Genomic DNA, 19,722 nt, shown 5'->3' with positions numbered 1-19,722 from the left:
CCCAGGTCTTCTGACTTTGGAGTCTGTACCTAGCCAGTACATAATACCATACTCAGCAATATTATTAGCTCTGGGCTTAATGAAAAATTTGGGAATATTTTTTTTTGCATTAGATTTAGGTAAGCATTTTCACAACGATTTTTATGTTTTACAGCCTCCAAAAGTATGTTCGGGAACAGATTCTATTAGCAGTAGCTGTAATTGTAAAACGAGGATCATTAGATAAATCAATTGACTGCAAAAGCATTTTTCATGAAGTCAGCCAGTTGATAAGTAGTGGCAATCCCACTGTGGTAAGTACGCTTCTATTTATAAGTACTTGAAATATAGTATGGATAGTTATATGAAAGAAAAGGTATACACACTAATAAAGCAATTTTTATTTGTTTGAATTTTTTAGTTTTTTTTAGATTTAGTATATTTTTCTTTTTCTTTTATTCTGTTTTTCCATGTTGCATTAGTGTTCGTAATCATTATTTTAATTGGTTATAAAATAGAAGGCAAATGCCATAATATTCCTAATCTATGAACATTCCCCCATTTTCATTGAACATTAAACAACTACTAGTGATTATAGTAATATCTGAATTAAATTTGAAATGATATCAGACATAGCAAAACTTTTTTATTTGGTTAATTTTTGTTTGTTTGTTTGGTCTGTTTTATTTGAGACAAGGTCTCACTTTGTAGTTCAGGCTGGCCTTGAATTGACTGTCTCTCTGGCTGAGATTACAGGAGACAGGCATGTGCCACCATTCCTGGCCCCACAAAACTGTTAGAAGTTGCTATGCTAATAGGTCTCATATATCGTGACTTCCAGGTGTCACTGTCAGGTAAACAAATGTAAAACCATTGTTCTTGGCTGAATTACTCTGGGGAGCATGGTTTTCCTCCATTGTTTGCCATCTGTTAGTGAACTAGAGTTGATCCCAGGGAGTGGATGTGGAGTTGTAATCACTCTGTCAGAAGCATGAGTGACAGGGGTTGGTGGGAATGATCAGCTGTGGTCCCTGGACTGAACTATTTACTTTTATCAGCTAAATGATACTTAACTCATTTAGAAATGGATTGGGATGCCTGGCCATTCTGATTGCCAGGTATTAAATCTTTGATTATTTTGGGTAATTTTTTTGTATATGAAGTTATGTGTGTTATTACTATTCTTTTTTCTTTCTTTCTTTTCTTTTCTTTTTTTTTTGGTGCCAGGGGTTGAACTCATGACCAGGCTTGCCAGGCAGGTGTTTATGCCACTGAGCTAAATCCCTGGCTCTTTTATCTTATTATTCTTTACAAATTTCTTTACACTGTCACTGGTCCCTCAGTAAAAGACATCTTTATTTTATTATTTCTTTTTTTCTTTAGTTACTTTGCTGAACTAGGTGGTCAAACCCAGGTTCCGTGTGCATGATTTTGACAGGTTAAAATACAATGGCACATTTTAGGAGGGCTGTGTACCTTGTCCCTATTAGATTCCAGTCTCTCCTCCTCCCTCTAACCTTCATTAATAGTTGGCTCTCCACTCACCTTAATGATTTAGTGTGCCCCAGCCCCACCCTCAGAGTGATACCCCTGGAGTCTGGAGTGAAGGAACAAGCTCATCAGAACTTTGACTGTGTGGAGGTCGTATTTTATGCCATTGTTGTGGCAAATTTCAAGTTGTGCTGGCCGTAAGTGTTGTGTATCTGCTCTTCATTTATGCAATTGCTATACCAACTATGTGAGGCTTTTTAACACTAGAAATGCCAAGTGTGACTAAGAAACTAAACTTGTAAATTACTTTAAATTTATAACTACATGTAGCTAGTAGCAGCCATAATAGATAGCATAATTGTAGACTTTACTAACCCAAAGGTCTAATTTTATGCCCTTTTTACTTAATCTTTTTTTTTTTTTTTTTGGTCTTTTTCATTTTTATCGGTACCAGGGATCGAACTCACGACTGCCTGCTTGCAAGGCAGGCGCTTATGCCGCTGAGCTAAATCCCCAGCCCCTTTTTACTTAATCTTTAGTATTTCATTGTGGTTTTGTTTTATAGAGTGAGAAAATTTCTTGAAAATGATCCCTTAATAAACCAATTTTCTCTCTCTGTCTTTCTCTCTGTGTCTATCTTTCTTTCTTTTTTCTGTTTTGAAGTATGGGACTGAATCCAGGGCTTTTGCAGTGAGCTACATTCCTGGCACTTTTTTAGCGTTTATTTTGAAATAGGCTCTTACTAAGTTGCCCACACTGGGCTTGATTTTTGGGATCCTCCTGTCTACAATGCTGGGATTTTGGGTGTGTGTCACCATGCTTATCTGGGAGCTGCTTTTTACTTACATAATTCTGTCAGGCTGAAGATATCTCTAGCAGTCAAGGCCACCATTTCTGGTGGAGCTTTGCTCTTGATGCTGTTACTTCAGGCATGGCTGCATTGTCATTTGTGTGGATTTTGGTAGTATCTGTTTATAAACTAGTAACTCTGTGCGTCTGATGGTGGTTACCATGGAGAACTGAGGGAAAAAGTAGATACAGTTAGCAGGGAAATGGTTTGGAAGCGAGTAAGAGTCTTTGGAAATCCTGTCGTAGCCCTAAATTATTTATGCTTCACGTTTCTCATATAACAAATCATGTGATATTTAACCTGCTGTATCCGATTCATTTGATTTAGGGTTGTGGTCTCAAGATTCATTAATATCCCTGCAGATCATTATGCCTCGTTATGTACTCCATTGTTTATATACACTACAGGTTCTTTATCTGGTCATGGGCATGTAGGCTGCTTACAAGTCTCAGGTATTATAAAGTTGTCCTGCTAATAACAGGTATGCATGTACCACTGGAATGTCATATCTTCTGTATTTTAGGTTTTGCTTGAGGATAGCTTGCTTTATTTTGACAGTCTTGCAGTAAAAATGTCAGGTTCTTTGGGATGGATAGGATTTAAATTTGAAGAACTTTGTCAGTGGTGGTGGTATCTCTCGGACCCACACCCTTCCTGTGTTAGTTTGGTGGTATTTCCAGCTAGGTGTGGGAGACTCCCTTGAATGCAGAACAATTGCTGCTACATTAGTTAGTGGAGTCTTATTTCCATACACTGTTATAAAGCTAGGATTTTGACATTGATGTCTGTGGCCTGCCTCATCACCCTCTCGGGTTCTACAAGCAAAAGATAAAAGAGTCCCTTACTCTCAGGATTGTGCACACGCTTAGGAATTGAGTCCTCTGCTTCCTTTCTCTTTTGGTAATTTGATCCAGAACAAAAGATCACTGTAACCTGGCAGTTGAATTTTTTTTTGAGCCACTGAAGTAACTTATATTCTGAGAATGATTGGAACAGATGTAGTTTAGTTTTTTCTGTGTTTGTGGTACATATGCTTTGAAAAAAGGATATGTTCTTACAAAATACTCCAAAATAAATATTTTTAAAGTCAAATTTCTAATAACAAAGCCAAGAACTTTGCTAATAGTAGGAAAGCAATACTAGGGGGAGTAGAATTTGACTTCAATGTTGTAGGATGACTTAATTTGGTAATTACATTGAAAACATTAAACTTTTTAAAGTCTCTTTTTATGTGACCAAATGGAATGTACATGCTGTGGCTGTCCCTGTTTGTCTTTGCCCAGTGGCTTGAAATTAGCTTACTCAGGAGGTCTACAAAAATGAGATTATAGACTAGTAAAACATGTTAATATAGTTCTTCTTGGACTGTTAAGAATTCATGGGAGTGGTTTAAGAATTTAAAATTTTCTTAATTTCAGAGAGGTGAGTAGAAATGGAAGAAGGGTTTAGAAAGTAAAAAAAATTAAAGTGATCAGAACATTAATCAAGTGTTAGCCAGAAAATGTTTAATAATAGTAATTTTCAAGAGATATTTGAAAAGAAGTGATGTCTATGGAAAATCATTGATGACTTGTCTTTTGGTTAGTAGACTGGAGTATAATCTCACTCCTCCCTCCGGTTTGAAGAATCTCTCCATTTTCCTGTGTTAGTCTCTTAAATGTGTTTAAAAAGGCTTAAGTGCAGTATAATATAAGAAAGGCTGATTTTGAATTCGTACTTGATGTTTACACTATAGTTCTTCCATATTACTTACCCAACTCAAACAAATTATTAAAAGGCTGTCCATTCAGCAGGTGTTTATGTTTATCTTCTTTCCTTCTTTGTAGAATCTTGGGGAAGTGAACTATAGTAAATCATCTCTTTCTATCAAGCTGCTTTAAGTATTTAAGCAGAAGAAAGTATACATGAGTAAAAACAAATTGTGTATGTAAAAAAAAAAACTGATATATTTGCTTTCCTTTAAATGCTTTAAGAAGTATTTTATAGTTAAGATTCTCTCAGTTTTTTGGAAAGACTGCATTTAATTTATGTAACCTTTTCTAAGGAGCTATTTCTTAAGCATAGTTTTCCATGTGTTGTGGTATATTTTAAGTGTAAGTATACTTGTAAGATTATTAAATAATGTATTTCTCATGCCTGTCTTTATAGTTAGACTGTTTTTCTTCCCTGATTATGAAGGTTGCTGTGGTTAGTTCATCTCAGTTAGCAAGTGTCAGAACTACTCTGAGTACCAGTTTGAGAGAGATACGGAAACTGTCCTTCCTGGGAAAGTGGCTACCTTTTTATTTTAGCCTAGCATTTAAACTAAAATCTTAACGTTTTTCATTTTTGAAAGTAGCAAGACTACATTAAATCACTATTATAGGTGTTTTATTTAGCATTTAAGCTCCTTTCCTCCTCTTTGCCATGTTAGAAAGAAGTGGGTGAGAAATTCTCATGTCTGCAGTGGCAGGCCTGTGCCTGGATGTGATAGCCAAGTTAATCTCTCTTATCACAGAGTCTCATTGATGTTTGCTTAGAAGAGCAGCTGGAAGTCTGCTTTATGTATGGCAACCTTTCATAAAGTTTATTCTTGGTAATAAGGCTCTAGGGGCAAGAGCCAGGCTATTATAAGAGACAATCCTCTCTCTGAACAACAGCATTTTATTTTGTCAGCTGGAGTTAGTGTTTGAGTGTCTTGTGCTTGTGTGACAGTACCCTGGTGAGTAAGGCAAGCTATCTCTGAAGGGCCTTTTTCACTGGTGTGAAATTAATGGCTGGATAGAAATGACAGTTCCGCCTTGAGGCTTTTAATGTGATGAGTTAAATTGTTAGCCATTGTTAACAGTTAATTTGGGAATTTTTAGTACTTCAATAAAAATGACATACTATGAAGACTCTTTGAAATCTGGAGATTTATTGCATTGTCTTCTGTTTGTTTTACTTAAAATTTCTTTTTGAAATTTATAAACAACTAAAATAAAGAATATGTCATGTATAGTACTTATTTTCCACCCTTCACTTGTGTAAGTATAGTGTCAGGCCCAGGAGTTAACATCAGTACACTAATTCAGGTAATAATTTATCTTATAATTTGACAGAACACAGATTACAATCAAGAGATAGAACCCCAAAATAGCCAAAACAAATGGTAGTTATTTATCATCATCATGATAAAAATGTTGTTTCTGCTTCATCTTATTATAACCCACTGTATTCACATAGTGCTTTCGCATGTAATATTTAAGGAACCTGAGGGGAGGCATGTGAATTAGACAAGACATAGGGTAACAGCCCATTTTATAGATGAGATAGCAGAGGCCATGATAAATAAAGTGTTTTGTCTGTGATTCTTTGAAAATCTCAGCTTGTTAGAACCCAGGTTTTTCTGGCTCTTTGGTCAAAGGAATAGAATTGTTATACTGAGTTCCTAAAGAGCCCTGCAGAGTGTTTTTACGTATATTTTTGGTGTAGAACTGTTTATTGGTGGTAGACAAATTGCCACCAGCAGCAGTGAATAGTAAACAAGCATGAAGGTAAGTGAGAAAAACTGAAGCAGACATGAATCAAAAAGCATTGCAGACTGGTGCTACTTTGTCAAAGGGTATAAGGTCCTATATTCTTTAGTAGCTCCAAGTAGTTGCTTTATCCTAACTTCATATAATGATTGCTGTAGAAATAATTATTTTACAAAGGTTTACAGGAAGATTTATTAAGTTTTTATTAACTTGATTTCTTTGATCTTGGATAAATCAAGCATTGTTGTGTTAACGTCTTATGACTTAAGATTTTTGACTAATGGTATTTTTTTGTATTGATCAATTCCTGATAATTTCAGGATCACAACCTCATACTGCTTTTTGATCAGTCAATTAACGTTCACTGAATTGTCCACATTAGCTTCTGCTTCTGATCCTCCTACAAATGAGAGTCATTGTCTGTAACACAGAATAATTTCTAGCCCTGCCTCTGACATAGGGCAGAGGCAGCACTTGAAAATACAGTACTGGTTATTAGAAGGGAAAAGTAAAAGGCAGTGCAGTTGGGGTGTCCAGAGTCCTTAAAATCTGAAGCCAGTAGAGAGGGACCTTCTTCTGTAAGGGTCTTCTGCAAGACCTAAAGCGTATAATCTGTGCTAGGCAGATTTGATCCCCCTTTCCTTTTTTTCCTGTTCTGGGAAGAAGCTGTCCCTTTACTCTCCTGGGAGCTCATTTTTGGCTTGCTTCCCTGGCTATCTTCATTACAATGTAATGTGAGAGCAACTTCATTGTAAGGGGATTTAATGGACAAATACTGCAAGTGAGTAAATGTGTTTGGAAATTAGTCTTGGACATTTTGTGATATGTTAATTTTCTTGTGAATAGAGAAAAATACTTTGTTGATATAGATGGTTTTCTCTCCTAATGTACAATCAGTACTTAATTATTCATCTTTTTCCAATGAGTTAGTCTGTATTCATTCGTCACCTCTGAGTTGATATAACAGAATTAGTGTTTACCATGTTAATTTTGTACCCTTACAGAATATTTCACTGAATTTTTATTCTTTGAAAGCTAGTAATTTTAGGTGTGGTTAAAAACAGTCTGATTTCTATGTACTGCATAGCAACTTATATTTAGTAATTCTTTTAAGTGGCATATTTGAAAGAAAACATTGTTTTTAAAGATTTATTTTTATTTCATAAGCATAAAATAGAAAAAATGAAATATAAAAATATGTGGATTGATAATGGTGTCTGAATGCATATACATTAAGAAATTGGACAGCTATAGATAACTGGTATAGGATTAACACTTAGATAATAGAATTGTTGGCAATTTTATTTTCCTTGTGCTTTTCTGTGACTTTGCATTTTTGTAAGACAAATATATACTGTATTATTTTTGTAGGATGAAAAAAATTAAGAACAAATAATTATGTTCAGGGATTTGAATCTATCATGAGATGTATTTTGTTCCTGGTTCTCATGTATTAAAATATACTTGCTTTTAGGGGTGAAAATAAGCTCTTCCAGGGATATATATGTTTTACCACAACTTAACAGCAGATCTAAACTCTGGGGGCCCTTTTCTGAAGTTTATAGCTAAAGAAGACTTAAAATCTTTTCTTTTTTCTGAGCCACAGTAACCTCAGCAAGGCTCTTGGTTGTTTTTGGCTTGTTCCTTTTTCTACTCATATTTTTCACATCTTGAGGATAAATGCATGGATATAATCTTAGGAAATATTCATTTCACATAAAAGTAAATATTACAGTTAGTACATGTTGCAGTAATTGATTAGACATGTTTTGAATATAGTAATCTGAAAATATACCGTTTTGTGCACATTGTAAATTACCCATGGGAAAGTATTATAGATCTTTTATTTGTAAGGATCTTAATATTTTGTATTTAATAATTACTCCTGATTTTATAGCTTGAATATTTTCTTCTTTTTTTCTTTTAATGATTTTTTATTTGTTTTTGTTTTTTGGTACTGAGATTGAACTCATGACCTTGTGCTTGCCAGGCAGGCGCTTGTACCACTGAGCTATATCCCCAGCCCCAAATGTTTTCAAATAATTGAATTCTTTTTTTCAATATATCGGCTAATCTGAGATTCTGAAATTAAGTGTTTCAGGAGGACAAATTTTCTCAAATATTTAGACATCTATTAATGTATCCTGTTCACTGAAATTTTGTTTTGAAGGGATAGGTGAAAACCTAAGACTAAGATTGAAATAGGATACTAAAATTTGTCTTCAGGATTATAGGATCTTGGATTTTATTTGTTAGACTTTTTGAGATTCTGAATTAATTAATTTGACTTGAGACTAGTTTATTATTTTACTTAATGTCTACTTTTCCTATCAAAGCCTATTATTTTAAAATCTGTACACCATTGATCAGATATTAATCTATGAAGTATTGATTCCTAGTACTTTAGTCCTAGTCACTATATCAAAAGAAAGCCTTTTTTTTTTTTGTTTTTTTGGTTTTTTTTGTACCAGGATTGAACTCAGGAACTTGTGCTTGCCAGGCAGGCACTTGTGCTGCTGAGCTAAATCTCCAACCCCTAGAAAGCCATTTTTAAAAATTAAGTTTTGTTAACTAAAAAAAAAATTTTTAACTTGATAAGTTTCTAAAATTCCTTTTAACTGAAAAGTGTTTTATGTGATAACCTGCCCTTTAGGAGAAGATTTTTGCCTGATTTCTCAGGTCCAGTTTCTTCCTAGACCATGCAAATAGAATTAAACAGGCATACTTTTCTTGAAGATTTGTGCAGCATGGGACTTCTTTATATTAAAATGAATGTTTACTTTGTATTAAAAATATAAAACCTGAAGGGTTAGGGATGTAGCTCACGTGTACAAGGCCCTGTGCTTGGTCTCCAGCACCACCAAAACAAGCACAACCAAATTATGTATTTAAGCAAAAAGTAGGAGCGTTTAGCAAACTTTTTTGATCAAAGAAGTCCACTGATTGATGCTACCAGATTCCTGGTGGTGTGGAAAAGTTGAATCTGTTTTAATGTATAGTGGTGTGTGTGTGTGTGTGTGTGTGTGTGCACGCGTGTGTGTGTGTGTACGTACCATTAAACATTGGACTGAGTATGGAATTCCATGGTAATTGCAAGTTTTTCAGAGTTATGCATGAGTTATACAGTCATGTTTATTTTGAAATTAAGAGGTGAATATGCATTTTTAATATAGTTTAAAAGGAAATTTTCAGATAAAAGTAGATAAATAGTATATTGGTCACCCATCTAAACATTACTTAGCCTGCAACAAATACCAAGTCATACCAATATTTAGGAATTTAATTTTATGTCTGTTTGCTAAAATTTGGCAAGATAAGCATCTGGAAGGTCAAGGTACTAACATCAGAAGCATTTCTGAACAAAGATGTCGCAGTTGGTGGGTGGGTTGGACTGTGTTCAGCTGTTGCATAAGCTTGCAGAAATAGTATCATCTTGACTTTAATCTTCGGTTGTTCAGAGGTAGTGTGCAGATTTCTGTTTAACCCCTGGAAGTGTGCCAAAATAATTTGTATCCTTATCTCCATCCTTGGTACCTTGACTCTAAATAGTCCATAAATAAGATTAATGAGTTGATATTCTAAGCCTACTGAATAGAACCAGTGACATGGAAATCTTCATTTATTAGTTTTTAAACTTTGTGGGTACTATCTAGTTACTTTGGAGACTATAAATTGTTTCACATTCATCTGGGAATGAATTTTATAAACATTAGAACATAGGGGTCCTACAGAACTAGGTTCACATCTCCGCTGGCCTTAGATAATTACATAAACTTTCCAAGTCTCGTTTTTTTCAAATGTAAGGTAGAAGTATGGGTTGTTTTACAAATTAAATAAATTAATGTACTCAACACTGACTTTTTAAAAACATGTCACTTAATTCTGTGATCAAGTAAGAGGAATGTATTCTGAGTTCCAGTCTTCAGGAGATAGCTGAATTTGAGAAGTACTGTTATTAGCACTTGCCAGACCACTTAGGAAAAAAAAGCTAGCTGGGTGTGGTGGTGCATGCCTCAAATCCTAGCACTTGTGAGGCTGAAGCAGGAGGATCATTGTGAAATTCCAGGCCAGCCTGAGGTACAAATTGAGTTCAAGGCCAGTCTGAACTGCATAGAGAAACCCTGTCTCAAAAAAAAAAGGAAAGCTAATCTTCATTTCTAGCTTTCTGACCGGTAGCTATAATATGTAAAGATATAACAGATAATCTGTAGATAGAAAACTCTCCATTATGTTAGAACATAATGTATTGAAACAAAGCATTGAAAAAATAATGCCTCACAATTATTTCTTATCAAATACAGCAAACACTGGCTTGTTCTATTCTAACTGCATTATTGAGTGAATTCTCAAGTTCAAGTAAGACTAGCAACATTGGACTGAGTATGGAATTCCATGGTAACTGCAAAAGAGTTTTTCAGGTATTGGTACTTTTGTTCTTGTGTTTTAATTATTGGATGAGCTACTTTCAACTAAATCTATTCTTAATGGCTGAGAATTTTTTTATATAGTTGATTAGTAGTTTGTTTTTGAGGATTTGTGTTGTAATTTTATAGGATATAGCAAAGTGGTAGGTTCAGTGAACCTAGTTGACAGTTTAAGATTCGTTATTTAATTCTAGTTTTAAAAAGAGAATATTATGATAAAGAGCTCATAATTTGTTATTTTTCTGTTTAGATGTAACTCAATTGACAGGATTTTGCTGGCCTTAAAAATAGAACTGGCAGAATGCCAAAGAAGGCCTTGTATTAAAATGTTATTGCAGATGGTGTGGGCTCTTTGTCTCTCGTGTATTGTTTGGCTCTGGAGTGCAGTTATGTGAAGGCATTGATTTAAATCCTAGGGCTCAGCTCTATAGCAACTGACTCCTGTGGCTCTGCAGTACTGCCAAAGACTTTCTTCTCCATGAAGTAGCATTTATACCGCAGTAAATAGTGTCACTTGAAAGCATATTGTGATGTAAATTTTGAGTAGAGGGGTCAAAATGGAAAATATTCTTAAGGAAATACTGTCTGCCAGTGAAAATGTGAAGGTTCTTGTTTGTTTGATTTTATGGTTCTAAATGGGAATATATTCTGAATAAATTTTCGGTATAAAAGTATTTGTGATTGATTGATGATAGGAAGAAGACCTTCGTCAGATCTTCATGTTGACGGTTGAAGTTTTGCAGGAATTCAGCAGGCGGGAAAACCTCAGTGCACAGATGTCCTCGGTGTTTCAGCGCTACCTTGCACTTGCCAATCAAGTCTTGAGCTGGAACTTTCTTCCTCCAAATTATATCCTTTTGACAACTGATTAGTTACTTGTGGTAATTTTCACAGATGACTTAATTATGGCTCTAATCGTTTTATTTACATCTACATGTTTTGTAATGTGTGTCGTTGTTGAGGGTTTTCTTTTTTAAAGAAATGGAATTTTATTTTATAATGCCACTGTTCAGTCAACTAGGTAGATTTCAGATTCTACTCGCTGCTTTGTAGATGATAGTTGAATATATGTACACATTTGGGGGTTAATGGGCTATTGTTAACTTAGGAAGAGTAGTTTTCCTTGCATAAGACAAGGAAAAAAAATGGGAAATGCATTTTTATGAAAATAGCCATTTTCTCCTTGGATATATGACGACAGTGGATTTTTTGACTGACTTCGGTGTAGTTTGGAGTGTCTAATCTTCATGGACATTGTTCAAACATAGATAAGTCAGTAAAGTATTTTTTCCTCAATGGCCTTTATAAATATAAAAGGATGAAAATTTCCATTTTAGGAAATTGTTGGTATACAAAATAAATTTAAATGTTTTACAGATATGTGTACCTATTTGCTTTTTTAAAATCTGCTACTAAACTGGAAAAATTTGTATTTTAGAAAATAGTTCTTTAAGGTTTATGATTTATTACACTAGAACACCTGCTTATTGATAGATTTAAGCAGTAATACACAGTACAGTAGCTGCCTTTTTGAGCATACTTAAGTCAGGCCTGGATTGAAGCCTCAGCTCATCTTAGGTAAATTAATGAACCTTTTCAATTGTAATTTTTCCTAATGTAAGAGGAATATATAGGTCATTGCATTAGTTAAATGAGGTGATATGGTGAAAATACGCAGAGTTAGGTACTATTTGTAGAGCTCCTACTAGTGTCCTTGAGTGAAGTTGTTCATCCTAATGCTAGTTGTCATGTTCTTCTTTCCAGATCTAATGCTCTTCTGTATGATATAGAGAGTTTCGTCTGTTCTAGGTATCTTTAATCAGCTCTTCTTGGAGCTCTGGGCAGGTATCTATTTAGGGGTAAAAGACTGATAATAAGGAAATAAGAAATAGATAGGGCCAAGGATTTAACTCAGCAGCATAAGCACCTGCCTGGCAAGCATGAGGTTATGAGTTTGATCCCTGGTACCCCCCCCCCCCCCAAGTGAATCATATTAAGGATTTAGGACAGAACCAAGAACTGCTACATTTGTATATGAAAATTTTAATTGTACTTTGTAAAACTTAAGATTTAAAGAGGTAATTATGAATGTTATTTTCAACTTACTATATTTATATAATAGAAAACCAACTGTGAAAGGTAGTATGGTAAAGTGAGTTTCTGACTCTCATCTTTTGAGTTTTCCGTTGTTCTTTCCCCATGGTGGTAACAGTGAGGTGAAACTTACCATGAGGTTAATCACCTTCTCCTTTTCTCTGTTCTGTTCCATTTTGTTTTGTTTTGTTTGTTTGTTGAGACAGGGTCTTGCTTTGTAGCCCAAGTTGGCCGTGAGCTCACAGCAATCCTCCTGCCTTAGCCTCCTCTTTGAGTATTGCAACATTAATTTTCCTCCCAGTTTAGTTGTTTTTAAAAGATGGTAAAGCAACCTTTATTTAGAAAAGACCATAGTTAGAATTTTAGGGAACACTAACAGGTTCTTGCAATTGTTGAAGAGAGAATAGTTTCAACTCCCTGCTCCAATTTTTTTTTTTTTTTTTTTTTTTTTTTAGTAAAGAAAATAAAAGATGGTGAAAAACCTTACGACAGATTTTAAAAGTATCAGACCATATGGAGCTATCAAAACATTAATTATATATGTTGGAAAAATCAGCCAAAGTTACACCGCATATATTGTAGCCAATTTTTGTGTCTGTTTTAGGGGAAAATGCAGTTGGCAGAGTGACTATTTTGTAAAGGGAAACAGTTCTCTGGGAGTTTGGAAACAAAGTTTATCTAAACGATACAAACATAAAATATTTTATAAAATCTTTAGATAAAGTTTTGGGAAAACCTGTCATCTGAAGATGATAAGCATTACTGCAGAATTGCCAAAGGAAATAATTTGTTGTTTAAAGAAAGTGTATTTTGATCTTGACAGTATTCTACTTAATGGCTGTTGGGTACTTTGTGACCATAGATTGTTGTATAATTCCATTAGTTGACTGGCTGAACTCAGCTAAGTGTTTCTTCTTTTGAATGAATCAGCTATAGATGTAAGAGAAAGAAAGAACTCTTTAAGTGGTGGCACTATTAAATTATGCTACCGCTTTCATGCTAATTAGAAAATCAATGTCAAGGATTCCAATTCTGACTAATTTCTAATTATGGAAATTGTGTAAAGGTTACCATTTAATCTATAGGGGAATAACTGAATGATTAGTTGGCTTCATAATTCATGGAAAGAGATTAATTAAAATTGCACTTAGTTAAAATGAGTTGATGGGTTTTTAAAAATGATTTGTTTTTTAGAGTAAATAAGTAACAAGTAGGCCTTGTAAAATATTTGTATACTCTGGTATCATGTTAAATGATGTATATTAGATTATCAGTACTGTCTCTGTGTGGTGACATACATGTATGATCCCAGCACTCAAGAGGCTGAGGCAGGAGGACCCCCGTGAGTTCAAGGCAAGCATAAACTACCGAGAATAACACTATCTCAAAAAATTTTTTTTCATCAGTATCAAATCCCCTTTCATAATCTTTTATAATCTTTTTGTGTCTTGTTTTTATGTAATTTCAAGTATGAATAACTGGGAACTCTCAACCATTTTAGATTCACCAGTTTTCACATTTTGTCCCATTTTTTTCTCTTCATGAACATACACAAATAGGAATTTACATATGTATGTGTATATTTAAACTCTTTCTTGAAACCATTTGAGTGTAGTAAGCAGATATACCCATTTATCTCTGAATACTTCACTGTAAACTTTGCTAAAATCAAAGTTTTTGAAACTGTGCTACCGTTTTTAATAAAAAAATGTCTTGCAAAGCCATACAGTTTTCATTGTAAGAAATTTGTCATTAAGAAAATATTATCTGGGGCTGGGGATTTAACTCAGCGGCATAAGCGCCTGCCTTGCAAGCAGGCAGTCGTGAGTTCGATCCCCGTACCGATAAAAAGGAAAAAGACCAAAAAAAAAAAGAAAAGAAAATCTTATCTGACCTACGTTCTTTATTCAGATTTTGTCAGTTGACTCAGTATACATTTGCTTTATCTGGTTATTATTATTATTTTTTTTTGGTGGTACTGGGGATCGAATTCATGACTTCACGCTTGCCAGGCAGAGGCGCCTAGACCACTGAGCTAAATTCCAAACCCCTATCTGATTATTTTGTACAAGTGTCATCATATAATATGTGTGGTGTTTGGCTTAGTGTGGTGCTTTCAAGATTTATTCATTTGTGTATTCTAATCTGCTCCTAGGCCTAGCACCTGTCTTCAGACAGTGCTTATTTTATTGCCGTATAATATTCATCCTGTTGCATACCATATTTTTATTTACCATTCATCAGTTAATAGACTATTGAATTGTTCTCCCATTTTGGGTAATAAGAGTATTGCTGCTACCAAGTACATTGAGGGGTGTCTCCCTTGGGAGACGAGGCAGAGATTACTTACGCCCAGGAATTTAAGGTTAGTGAGGTTTATAGCTGAGTGTGATGTTGGGAGGTGAAGCCTGGTTGGAGGAGATGCTGAGGTGCTGAGGATTGAACCCGGATCTTGTGTGTGCAAGGCTAGAGCTGTACCACTGAGCCACATCTGCAGCTCTGCCCAACGTTTTGAAAACTACACGATAATATAGAGTGTTGTTGCTATGAACATTCTGTGTACAAGGTTGTATGGATATATGTTTTCATTTTTCTTGTCTATATATACCTAGCAAACAAACCTAAAAAAAAAAAACAAGTGCAAAATGACAACAATGGCTATATAAGTTTTCAAAACGAGATGATAGGAATTTTTTTTTGTACCGAGGATCAAACTCACAATCTTGTGCTTACCAAGCAAGCGCTTGAGCCACTGAGCTAAATCCTCAGCAATGAAAGGGATTTAACAATGGTTGTTATATTGTATCTTCAAAATAGTTGCTTAGATTACCAGATACAGGAAAATGGAACAAAACATTGGATTTCAAAAGCAAGATAGAAGAAAATCCCCCATAGTTGCCACAATGCACACTGCCATCCTCCAAATAGATGCCCAGACCTCCAGCCTCAGGTCTGAAAAGTTAAACAATACAGGCATCAAGCTATTCGGTTGCTGTCATTTCACCCTGAGTGCTCTGAATCAATCAGGTGCTCACCAGGGTGAGGGGCTGGGAGAGAATATACTCTTCCAGTTTCCCAGCCCGTGCACCACCAGCTGGCTCACGGGAAAGCGTGGCTTGGCTTCTTGCTGAGTCTTTCCGTTCCCTATAAAATTAGGTGAGTTAATTTTAAAATTTTCTTCCAAAGGGCAAACTTTACTTTCTTTGTTTTTGCCTTTTGTTGTTGTTGTGTTTGTTTGTTTTTGGGTAGCAGAGCTTGAACTCATGACCTTGTGCTTATGAGGCAGGCACTGTGCCCCTGAGCTATATTCCTGGCCCAAGTTTATAAATTTGACAGAAGGTCTCTTAGGCATTGTTTTGCAAGCCCCCAAAACATACATGAAGTTGCCTTTGAGCACACAGATGAAGAACTTCTCTGGCATGGTTTTGCTGAGTTTCTCATTTTTCTCTTAACCATTTACCAGTGTCCAGAAGTTATCTTTATGGTGTGTCCTTATAGTTGTATTTCTTCTTCTTCTTTTTTTTTTTTTTTTTTTTTTTTTGGTCTTTTTCGTTTTTATCGGTACCAGGGATCGAACTCACGACTGCCTGCTTGCAAGGAAGGCGCTTATGCCGCTGAGCTAAATCCCCAGCCCCTGTAGTTGCATTTCTAATAGTGACCCTATGTTAGCCACCTATGGCAAAGAATATTCTTTGTAAAGACTGTGGCCCACTGTGCCTCCCACTGCAATGTTAGCACATCTTCCCATTACTGCTGTGTGAAGAGCACTGTCCCATCTGACATCTGCTCCACTCGTCCTCAGTGTAGCACAGCAGTGCGCAGTACGCGGCCGTTGAAGTTACGAGTTGCGGTGTCATGAGGAAAGCTTTTTACAAACTAAAACTGATTCTGCCGAAGAAAAATATTTTACGTTTAAATCCTTAATATTAGTCATCCTTAGTGTGGCTTGTGTATATCATTGTTATCTCCTGATTGACATGTTTTGAAATTTTGTTTTCCTTTTCTCTTTGAAATAAAATGGATTTTGGGGAAAAATACTAGTCATCCTAAGTATAGTATTTAGGTGATGAATAAGGCATATGTACAAACCACACAGTAGCTCTGAATGCATTATGTAAATGTTTATGTATTTTTTTAAACACTGCATTAAAATTTTTTTTTTTTTTTTTTGAGACAGGGTCTCGCTATGCAGTTCAGGCTGGCCTTGAGCTCACTGTGTAGTCCAGGCTGGTCTCGAACTCACAATGATCCTTCTGCCTCAGCCTCCCAACTGCTGGGATTACAGGCATGAGCCACCACGTCCAGCTCACTGCATTAAATTTAAATGTCAAGAATAATGGATAATTTTTGTTAGATGACTAATAACCTTCATTTTCTTTCTTTCTTTTTTTTTTTTTAATAACCTTCATTTTCCTACTTTGTGGAAAGAGATTGGACTCAAAGATTTTGGATACTAGAAAAAAAACACAAAATATTAAACTTATAAGAGTTCTTTACATATATTCTGGATACTCATCCCTTAGCAGATACATCGTTTTCAGATATTTTCTTCCATTTTGTAGGATTTTTTAAAAAACATTTTTATCCTTTGAAATACAAATATTGTCAATCTAAAGATGGCTGATTTACCAATGTTTTGTTGTTGTTTGTGATTTTCATGTCAAATTTAAGATTACCTTTGCCTAACTTGAAATCACAGAGGTTTAATCCTATCTTGTATTTTCTTTTTTTATTAGTACTATGCATATTTATAGTGCATAATAGGTATATTCATTGTGGGCAATTGGTACACATGCATAACTCAAATCTTTTTTTCTCCTCTTCCATACGTTCTGCCCCCTTCCTCAATCTCCTGTATTATCTGAGGGTAAGTTTTTACATCAAAAAGTGAGTCCTTAAGCTTTGTTTGTCTATTTCAGGATTATTTTGTCTATTCTGTGTCCCTTACATTTTCTTTTGAAATTTAAGATCAATTTAGCAATTTCTGCAAAAACAGAAGCTGAGATTTTAATAGGGATTATGTTGAACCTATAGATAATTTACAGAGTAGTACCTTGTTAAGAGTATTAAATTTTGTGCTGTTCGTTAGTATTTTTTTTTTTAATTTTTTTTGTCCTTTTCCTTTTTATTGGTACCAGGGATCGAACTCACGACTGCCTGCTTGCAAGGCAGGCGCTTATGCTGCTGAGCTAAATCCCCAGCCCGTTTATTAGTGTTTTTAATTTCTGTCAACACTTTTATAGTTTCATAGTAAAAGTGTTATATTTCCTTTGTTAAATTTATTTGTAAGTATTCTTTTTTTAAAATTTTATTTAAAGAAAGACTAAACAAAACAAAGTGGGTAGAAATAATACATACCTTCAAAGAAAAAATAAACAGTAAAAATCACTAGTTTGGCGCTGGGGATTTAGGTCAGCGGCATAAGGGCCTGCTTTGTAAGCAGGCAGTCGTGAGTTCGATCCCTGGTACCGATAAAAAAATGAAAAAAAAAAAAAAGAAAAAGACCAGAAATCACTAGTTGATGTTTACATACTGTTCTCTTACAAATAGTTGTTCAGGATACAAAAGTGGAACATATAAAGTGGCAATTCAAACAGCGAGACTGCAAACAGTTCTGTTCAGCTGTCCAACAAAAACTTGGTAATATGGTTATCAATCCTAGACACTTAAACATACATGCAGTTATCCGTATCTTCATTTATGTTGAGATTAAACAAACTAAAGCAGGCTAAAATCCTTCTGAACAAAGAATAATAGTATTGCTGGATTTCATATCATGATACTCCATGATCAGCACTGGGTATTGTAGTGTCTTTTCTTTTTTTAATTTTATTTAAAGAAAGACTAAACAAAACAGAAAATGGGTAGAAATAATACATACTTTCAAAGAAAAAAATAAACAGTATGAAATCACTAGTTGGTGATTACAGATTGTCCTCTTACAAATAGTTATTCAGGGTACTAAAGTAAAGCATACAGAGTGGGGATTCAAACAGTGAGACTGTAACCAGTTCTGTTCAACTATCCAACAAAAACTTAGAAATATAGTTATCAATACTATACATTTAAACATACATGCACTTATCCATATCTTCAATTATGTTGAGATTGGACAAACTCAAGCAGACTAATATCACTCTAAACAAAGAATAATACTATTGTTGGGTGTCACATTATGACACTCCAGGATCAGCACTGGGTAGGTTAGTGTCTCTTTTTCTTCATAGTATTTGTTCATTTCATCGTGTGTCATAAGATCAGTTCTCATAAACTGTTTTTAGGTTCTATACATGTATTAGTCTTAACACATATTTCTATCATTTCTATATTAGAGGGAGAAACAAAACAAAGCAAGACAACATATTCCTATAAACACAAGTAAGACTGTTGTACAAGGAGTTCTACCATAGTTCCTGTGTTGTCTCTTGTTATCTTCAATAGAATTGGCTATATCATCTGACATAGTATACTTGAATATGTCAGTACATAACAGTATTAATAAAAATACAACTTTGTATATAGTATAAAACTTCAAAAACAGGCAGTAATCAAACCAGAATGTGTATCGTAGTGAGTCTTGTCATCTTCAGTATAGTTGCCTATACTCTCAGACTTGATACTGTCAGTCATATCAGTTTTGAATAAAAGCTATTGATACCAAACAGCAATCAAACAAACCGGATTTAATCAAGATCAGTCATGATAAAACAGTATAAGTCATACAGGGCTCCAGATTAAGTTAATAGGAAATTAAAGATGATTACTGTGCTATATCCTGATGTTTTTGGCATAGCTGCCTGTGCCCTCAACTCTAATGCAAGTAGACAAACTGGGACAGAATAAAATCTATCTAAGCAGAGTGGTACAAGTAATGTCGGTTTTAAATCCTGATACACTATTAACAATATCTTCTGCCTTTTTTAAAAAAAACTCTCCCCTTTTACTTCCCCAGGGTACACTATGTATTTTTGGGTCTCACCAAGACCCTTGGTTTTAAATTGGGGAGGGGGCAACCTGCTATTTACCTAAGTGGTTCCAAACCTTCTCTCTCCTGGACTTAATCTCTAATTGTATTCCTTTACGTATTAAAGCCTGTCTTTCCAACCTATCCACAAATACTGGTCTCGTTGCCCTTGTTACTTTCTGGTTCTCTATCACATAGAGCATTGTTTTCTCTTATTTGATTTTCAGTCCATGTACTCTTTTTCATGTTAATTATATTTCCTAAAAATAGCATCCTGGTGGACCCTACCTCCTGATCTACTCTATGTGTGGTTCTTTTTTTTTTTTTTAATTTAGATATCAAGGCCCTCTATATTAGAGATTATAACCAACAGTCTCTGCCTCCTTTCTGTTAGGCTCTTTTTTTGCCATCAGTTGTCTGCTT

General features: G+C 34.9%; 1 protein-coding gene across 4 annotated transcripts in view; it reads left to right on the top strand.

Moving 5' to 3' along the window:
* Xpo4 (exportin 4) overlaps nucleotides 1-19,722 on the top strand; it is a 110,647-nt gene that overhangs the window by 30,918 nt on the left and 60,007 nt on the right. For all 4 annotated transcript variants that reach the window (XM_063232485.1, XM_063232486.1, XM_063232487.1 and 1 more), the window contains 3 exons: nucleotides 155-293; nucleotides 10,119-10,235; nucleotides 10,937-11,090. In XM_063232485.1, the coding sequence (XP_063088555.1) occupies nucleotides 155-293; nucleotides 10,119-10,235; nucleotides 10,937-11,090 (410 nt within the window). The remainder of the gene's footprint in view (nucleotides 1-154; nucleotides 294-10,118; nucleotides 10,236-10,936; nucleotides 11,091-19,722) is intronic.

Source organism: Cavia porcellus, unplaced genomic scaffold (assembly GCF_034190915.1).
Source record: "Cavia porcellus strain 051 isolate PalLab524CR breed Dunkin Hartley unplaced genomic scaffold, mCavPor4.1 scaffold_21, whole genome shotgun sequence".
Classification (NCBI taxonomy): domain Eukaryota; kingdom Metazoa; phylum Chordata; class Mammalia; order Rodentia; family Caviidae; genus Cavia; species Cavia porcellus.
This window is presented reverse-complemented; position numbering and strand designations above follow the sequence as displayed.